The 8,230-nt window shown below is 51.9% G+C and overlaps 1 protein-coding gene across 1 annotated transcript in view; it reads left to right on the top strand.

Annotated features, from left to right (window-relative positions):
* The window catches only part of UNC13A (unc-13 homolog A), a 43,454-nt gene continuing 35,224 nt past the window's right edge, over positions 1–8,230 (top strand). Inside the window, exons 1-5 of the mRNA XM_081077515.1 lie at positions 1–51; positions 1,907–1,942; positions 4,539–4,746; positions 6,705–7,256; positions 7,760–7,865. Of these exons, the coding sequence (XP_080933641.1) occupies positions 4,604–4,746; positions 6,705–7,256; positions 7,760–7,865 (801 nt within the window). The 5' untranslated portion in view covers positions 1–51; positions 1,907–1,942; positions 4,539–4,603. The remainder of the gene's footprint in view (positions 52–1,906; positions 1,943–4,538; positions 4,747–6,704; positions 7,257–7,759; positions 7,866–8,230) is intronic.

The following is an 8,230-nucleotide window of genomic DNA, read 5'->3' as shown; positions in this document are numbered from 1 at the left end:
CATTCCAAGATGAACAAGACAAGCCTCTTCCTGTCCCCAGCAACCAGTGTTGTAAGTACCTCCCTAGTCCTCTCTACCCCTCCCCCATCCCATGGCTGTTGTGTGTAACAGGTCAACTCCCCTCCAGAGATACTGGGCCTGAGGGTGGAAAGTCTCCGCTCATAGCGGGGTGAAAAGAAGAGATCTGGGACTTGGGTTTGAGTCCTGTTTGCTTTGTGGCCACATGCATGCCAGTGTCCCCACCTCCTCATTAGAGTCACTCGCTTTGAAATGGGGCATCTGACAGCCCTTCACTCTGAGCGGACCCAGGACATCTAGAGGCTTAAGAAAACGTTTTGTAGACTCTGATTCAATTCATCAAATTCTGGATGGGGACCTATAACTCATTCAACAAACTCTTCATGGGTCCAACAGAGACCCCCAAGCAGCCCAGTCAGAGGGTGCAGACAGACACAGACAAGCAGTCCTGCCAATACACGAAAAATAAGCATATGTACAATGGACGAAGGCTGTTTCATTCGCCCATTGACTTCGATGAAGAAACTGAGGCCCAGGAGGAGAAGCCACTTGCCCAAGGTCACACCCCTGGCAGGCAGAGCCAGGATTTGAATCCAGGCCTGAGGGAATCTTTCCATTGCACTGCATCTCTTAAAGCTGATGACGATCACATTCCTCTGCCTACTCATATGCCCCTCCATCAAGGCTGGAGTTTTCAAAATTGTTGATACTTCTTGGGGTAGGGGTGACTCTCAGATGCACGCAGATCATATCTCCATGGGCCAAGGAGGTGTCTCTCTCCTAAAAGTTCCCAGAGTCCTCTGGAGGGGGGAGGAAGTGACAAATCAGTGAGTAGGAGGGCAGAAGCCACGCCCAGGACAGTTTGCCCCTACCCCGCCCTTCAACCTCTTTCTCCTGTTCCATCTGCTTCCTTATCCCCCTTTCCTCCTCTCGCAGTCTCTCCTGTATCCATTGTCCACCCACCCCCATATGCCCAGGATGGTGAGGATGGAGCCTACTGGGGGGAAGGCGGGGGGGGGGGGGCTGCAGTTGGAGACCCTGTTCTGCCCTAATTTGGGGTGCGATACAGAAAAAGTCCCTTGACTTCCCTGTCTGGGGGGAGTCATCACTGCCCAGAAGGAATTACAAACCCCTTTCCCCGCTCCCCGTCCCGTGAATGGGGTCATTGAAGATTGTGGTGGGGGCAGGGACAGGGCCAGGCAAGGTAGAGGCAGGAGCAGACCACGAAGAGTATCTGAACAGGTGGACTGAAGTGAAGGGGTTCCACTTGGGAATGGAGACCTAGCACCCAGCATTTACCTCCCAAGTCCTCTGGGGAATGTTTTATTACCCCCATGTCATGGAGGAGGCAGCCAAGAGGAGTCAGGAGTATAATGGGGAGAGATGCGGTTCTCTCCCTGGCCCTGGCCATCAGAGGCTGTGTGACTTTAAGCTGCTCACCCTACCTCTCTGAGCCCTGTTTCTTCATCTGTACAATGAGCAGAATCATAAAAACCCACCCAACAGGGGTGTTTTCAAATTTAAGATTTCCAGTTCCAGATTTCTTTCCTTTTTCATGAGTTAGGGGAGGGAAGGAGTGTGGAGGGCTGACCCCAGACTTCAGAGCTGAAAAAGCCTGGTGCTAAACAGCTCATTTGTTACTTCCTGGCTGAGCCTGTGACCTCCTCAAATAATGGGGATATCCCACCTTCCTCACAAGGTGGTGAGGGAAGTCGTGACAAATGTCAGTGGTTAAAGTGATACTTGGGGAAGATATGAGTATCAGGTAGGAGGGGATCGGGGTCCTAGGTGCGAGGAGGAGATGGGAAGAATGAGGAGGGTGGGGAAATCCCCTCCTTTAGCCTCCCCACCTGCTCCCTTTTATTATCTCTGCCCCTTTTCTTTGTAGGCAACTGGAATTATTTTGGCTGGGGTGAGCAGCAGAGTAAGTACTCAGCTTGATATCCTGGGAGACCACGGGGAGGTGGGCGCCTTGGCAACTCTGAGGACCTGCCCCCCCCCCACAGGGAAGCGAGGAGCCTGTGGCTGGCTCATGGGGGACAGAGGAGTGACAAGACCCCTTTCATGCCCTCCTGCTCCCTGACCTTTAACATCTGTCTTGGGGGTCCTGCTCTGTCCGGTGGGGAGTGGGCACTGCCATTGGGGTGGGGAGATGCATTTAGACGGGAGACCTGCCTGTCTCCGGCTGGGCACTGTGACCCCCTGTTCCCCCCACTCCCCATGTATAACCTCATCTACTCTCCTGTGACTCTTCCCTTTTTTTGTCTCCCCATCTCCCTCCTCCACTTGGAAGGGGGCCTCAGTGTCACTGAGAGGGTGGTCGGTGGGAAGGAAGAGGGTCTCTGAAAGAGCAGCTGGGCAGGGACCCCCAGGCAGATATCATTCCAGAGACCTCAGCTCCCAAGGCCCCTCACACGTCTTCCTCCAGTTTGTCCCCCGGGGAAGGAAACAAGCCATTCTCCCAATTTGGATGCCCATTTTTCTCCCTAAGGAAGCACTCCCTTACACCTATGTCCTGCCTCTTCCAGAGAAATCCAGTCCTTCAGTCTAAGGATGAATCTTCTATCTCCTCCACCACTTGCTGGACAAGTTCCATTCCCCCCTCCCTCCAGGACCAGGGAAATTATTCACACCTTCTTTTGATCCAAAACAATTTCTTAAAAACAAGGCAGTCAGAAATCCATTTGGCCAAAATGGGCATCAGGCTGACAAGAAGATTTGGTTAACAACCCGTTTGCCACAAGCATACAATACCACCACAAACAAAGATGCTTTTGGTTAAAACCAATTTGGCTAAAGCTGATAATTGGGTGAAGAATAAAGAGCATTGGGCCAAAAGCAGACCCTTTTGTTGAAACATAATTGTCTGAAAACACGGAAGCAACAATTTGGTTAAAAACTATTTGGTAAAAAACAGAGTCTGGGCAAAAACAAAAAGAATCCAGTGGAAAGCAATTTACCCTCAAAAAACAGATAAATTGTCAAAAAAATATAATTAGGTGAACACACACACAACCTCATGTGATTTGGTTGGAAACGTCTCGGCTTGGTCAAGGACAGTTTGGTAGAAAGAAGGCCAATGTGGCCAAAGACCTGGATAATTGGGTAGAAAACCAGTTAGTCAGGGGGGGAAATTTGGTGACATTGACAATTTGTCCAGAGCTGCAAGGGGGGTCGTTCAAGTTTCAGACCCCTCACTTCAGCTCTGCACATGATCAGTTTCATCCTGATGCCCACAAATCGAAGTCGTGGAAATTTGCTTCTGCCTCTGACTATAATATCAGTGCTGGCAGCATGTGGCTCGTCAGAGGGTCGCCATGTACGACAGGGACAGGATAGAAAGCTTGTAGGTCACAGTGGCCCAAGTCAAATGAGAAACCGGAAAGCCAGAGTTACCTTGGTAGGGCCAGCTTTGCTAGCTGAAAATGAATTTAAAGTTTTTCTAAAGGCAAAATAACTTAGGGGATGAATCAAATAGCATTTGACGTGAAGTAGGACATTCATTTGTTAACAGTTTACTGCAGTAAAAAAATTGGACCTATTTGTTGACTATATGGACACAGACACAATTAGCCAGAAAAGAATTAGAAGGTTAAAATAATACAGCAATAAAAATAGACAAACATCTGGGAAATGAACAAAAAGACTTAAAGGTATGAAACGGTACAAGCCACTCCCTTGATGTTTAAAATCACGGGTAAATTGAGGCCATGGGTTACCCAGTCAGGGGTTTACAACTTTTTTTTTTTTTGGTAGCTTATTTGTTTTCAACCCAAGTGTTGCTTTCTAAAGAAATAGTTTTCCGTCCCAACATAATCTAACATCCCTCAACGCTGTTTTCTTTTTACTAAGGAAAACAAGCTAAAGTAAAACATCCTTTAATTCTTATTAAACACTTGAAGTTGGCATCCCACCCCATCCCACCTTGTCCCATCTTAGCGATAGATTCTGGGTGTGTGGTGGTCTTGCAAACCTAAGGGTCTAATCATTTTTGAGGGAGATGGCACTTTGTCAGAGCCCCTTCTTTTTTCTGTGCATATGAGTTCAGATCTGGGATCTCCATTCTCAGATATCAAGAAATCTCCCTCCGCACTTCTGTGAGTGTTTGCATGACTCGTGTTATGGGAAACTCACTGCCTGATGGAAAAATCCATCTTGTTTTCAGAGAGCCTGGACCTGGGCAAAGTCCGTTCTCACAATGGAGTTGCAAGACATCCTCTAATGTACCACTGTCCTCCTCACATTGTAGGACTGACCCTGGACCCCAGACTCTAGGTCCAGTTTGACTCACATAAGGCAAAGCAGGGTGTTCACCTCCCTTATTCTAAAGCCTGTACCTCTATTCTTATGACCCAGTATCCTTCATTAATTCTGGTAAAGATTCCTCTCCTCGGGTTAGCAGCCAGTGAAGACCCCCGAAGTCTGAGATACTGCTTTGACCCCCATTGTGTTTGTTCTTTCTCTCTCTGGCTCTCTCCCTCCCCTCCTTACTCTCTCCCCCCACCTCCTCTCTCTTCCAGATGACGACCCTGACAGTGCGGTGGACGATCGTGACAGTGATTACCGCAGCGAGACAAGTAACAGCATGCCGCCACCCTATTATACTACGTCCCAGCCCAATGCTTCGGTCCATCAGTATTCTGTCCGTCCACCACCCCTGGGTTCCCGGGAATCCTACAGTGACTCTATGCACAGTTATGAGGAGTTCTCCGAGCCGCGGGCCCTGAGGTAGCCAAGGTGGAGTGTGTGTGTGTGTGTGTGTGTGTGTGTGTGTGTGTGTGTAGCCAGCTCTGTCTGCTGGAGTGGAAAGAGGAATAGGGAGCTGGAGAGAGCTGGGGTTGTAGGTAAGTGGGTCTAGAAAAACAGAATTCGTGCTTTCTTATAGGCAGTAGAGCCCTTGCTTTACACAAATTTGCAAGAAAACTCCACAAGGTTGAAAAAAGGGGGTCTGCTTTGGCTGAAGAAAGAGGAAAGTCTGGAGGCCCCTGAAAGGTCCCCTGAAATATGGGGGCATTCCCTTTAAAAGCCACCAGTCTCCATATACTTTACTTGGGCGGGGGGAGGGGGCAGGTGGAGGAAAAGATGACTGTTAGTTGGGTGTGTGAGGCAGAGTGACGTTGGAAAGATCCCAGCAATCAGCTGACTGCTGGTCCCAGGGTGGTCATGCCCAGCCCTCTGGTGGACCCTGGTCCTTCGTTCCCGACCAACAGACCTGGGCACAGTGATGAGGGCGCTGCCCCGCTCCATCCAGCCACCATCACCACTCCTTTGAAAGTAGGCTGTCCCTAGACCTGCCCGTAGGTGGGTCCCCTGACTTGCGTGGGCCACACCACTGCCCTGTACGGTGTGCTGGGCCTTGACCCTACGAAGCTGAAGCTTGGTTTCCAAACAGAACAATGACAAGATATTAAACGGGTTGAATAATTGTAAAGCACTTAGATAGAAAACAACTCCATCCTTGCCAAAAGTTCTTTGGGACAGTGTGCACTGTAGAGTTCAGGTCAAACGTAATTTGAAGGAAATCTTTATAAGCTTCCTACTCAAGCTTTAGCATCGATGAGTATAATGTTTTTCGCAGGTATTTGAATAACTTTTATTTTGAAATTTTCTATATACTATAGAAAGCTTGGATAGTTTATAGATGGAATATTTTGAAAGGAACTTTTTAAAAGCCTGACCATCTAGTCCAGCCACTTTATTTACCACTTTATTTAGCCACTTATATTTAGCTCCAAGGAAATGAAATGACATCCTCAAGTAAAACGTCGTGGCAGAGGTGCGTCGAGAAGCAAGCAAGAAAGGGGGTTCCTGGCTGAGGGCACAGCAAGTGCAAAGGCCTGGGCACAAGATTAGGGTGTTGGAGGAACAGGGAGGAGGCCGATGTGGCTGGAGCAGGGACAGGAAAGCAGGGGAACAGAGGGAGAGGAGGGCGGAGGGTTTGGGCTACACATTGGTGTAGGGCAGGTTTTATTTCAAGGGCACTAGGGAGCCTGGGAGGGTTTATAGTTGGAAGAAGCCCCTTTGTGGCTTCCATGAGAAGTAGGGACAGTCAGGAACAGGAGTGGATGTTGGGACGGCATCTGGTGGAGATGGGAGAGCCTGGACCAGGGTGGGGCTCAGGGTGCAGAGAAGTGAATGCTTTTCATTAAAGGTTTGCGGGGTGAAGCCAAGGGGACCCACGGCAGGGTCGGCTATGAGTAGACTCTGAGGCAAGGAGTGGAGGCAGGAAGACCCCAGCCCCTGGTGAATGGAGGGTCTCAGTTGTGGGAGGCCCCATTTGAGGTGGGGGGGGCATCAAAAGCCAGGTACGACCATGTTCAAGTTTCAGAAGGCCTAGGTCCCTAAGGGGGCTGTACTGAAGACACTGATTCAGGGTCCCCAGCACGTGGGTAGAGCATTTGCAGCTCCCACAGGGCATGGACAGGAGGAGAATGTACAGCAGGTCATGAACAATCAGTGATCTCATCGATCTGATTTATTGCCTGTCTACCCAGACCATAAACCCACGAGAGCGGGATTTTTGTCTTGTTTATGGCTGTGTTTCCCTGGTGCCTACAGCAGGGCCTGGCGCACAGTAGGTGCTCAAGCAATGCCGAGTGAATGACTGGGTGATGGACCTGTGTGACTGGGGCTGTGCGGACAGCGGCTCTATGCCTGGCCCCTGAGCCCCCTGCCTGTCCCAACAGCCCAACGGGCAGCAGTCGCTACGCGTCCTCGGGGGAGCTGAGCCAGGGAAGCTCGCAGCTGAGTGAGGACTTCGATCGCGATGATCAGAGTCTGCAGGGCTCCGAGATGGAGGATGAGAGGGACCGGGACTCCTACCACTCCTGCCACAGCTCGGTCAGCTACCGCAAGGACTCCCCACGCTGGGACCAGGACGAGGACGAGCTGGACGAGGATCTGGATGAGGAGCTGGATGAAGACCTGGAGGACTTCCTGGAGGAGGAAGAGGAGGAGGAGGAGGAGCTGCCTGAGGACGAGGAGGAGCTGGAGGAAGAGGAGGAGGTGCCGGATGACATCCGCGGCTATGCCGAGCGTCACGAGGCAGTTGTGGCTGAGCCCAAAGACTTCAAGCGCATCAGTCTCCCTCCAGCCGCCCCCGAGAAGGAGGACAAGGCCCCGGCCATGCCTGCCGAGGCCACCGACGTGGCCAAAGCAGCCCCCAAGACACCCACACCCGAGGAAGTGCCTGCAGCTGAGCGGGCATCTGAGGCTGAGCCCCCGAAGGCTGAGGAGAGGTAATGGGAGGGGGTCGAGAGGCTGTCACAAGGTCACTGTGGTCAGTGGTCTGTGGTGCCATGATGGAGTAAGCCTGGACCTGGGGAATGGGGGAGGGAAAGGGGAGTTGTCATAGGGCCATGGGTTCGTTGAAGGGATCAGGATAGGTCCAGGAGGTCAGAGGGGGTTCAGTGGGGTCAGAGGGGGTCAAGCAGGGTCATGAAGGAGTCTTAGGGGTTGTGAGGGGCCAGATGGTTTGCCGGGGTTGGAGAAGTCACCAACGCATTGGAAAGACCCAGGGCAAATAGGATTACAAAGGGTCAGAGAGGCCAGGAGGATGAAAAAGGGAGCCAGGGAATCCAAAAGTGTCAGAGAGATAGTGGGCATGTGGGAAGGGGGCAGGGACACAGAGGCGGGTCAGAGACGGGCACAGGTGGGGGTCATAGTGGGTCAGGCATCACTCAGAGGGCAGAGGGTGGAGGGGAAGCCCGTCACTGGAGCCTCAGGATGTCCCTTGCCTCAGTTTCAGGCTGCAAAATGAGGAAGGCCAGGAGGGCCAGGACTCCATGTCCAGGGCTAAGGCCAACTGGCTTCGAGCCTTTAACAAAGTGCGGCTGCAGCTGCAGGAGGTGAGTGAGAACCCTGGCCAGCTTACCCATGCCCAATGCCCCATCCATGCCTTTGCCCAGACTGGCCACGCCCATTCCCCACCTCCTCCCATGCCCCACCCGCCCATGTCCTTTCCCTGGGCCCACCCACACCAGCCCATGCCACGCCCAGTGGGCCGCTTGGCCATGCCCACTTCCCCATCCCATCCACCATGCCTATGCTTCTACACATCCTGGTCCTTCCATGGCTCCGCCCACACCAACCTGGCCACCCTCTCCTGCCCTTGCCTTGGCTTCACTATTCCTGGCCTCACCCCAAACCAAGGCCCAGCCCAACTCACCTACACCAATCTGGGATTTCTTAGCAGGGAAAGAGGAGAGGTGAG

Source organism: Rhinolophus hipposideros, assembly GCF_964194185.1.
Source record: "Rhinolophus hipposideros genome assembly, chromosome: 16".
In the NCBI taxonomy this organism is placed as follows: Eukaryota; Metazoa; Chordata; class Mammalia; order Chiroptera; family Rhinolophidae; genus Rhinolophus; species Rhinolophus hipposideros.
The sequence above is the reverse complement of the archived record's forward strand: the minus strand, read 5'-3'. Positions and strand labels throughout refer to the sequence as shown.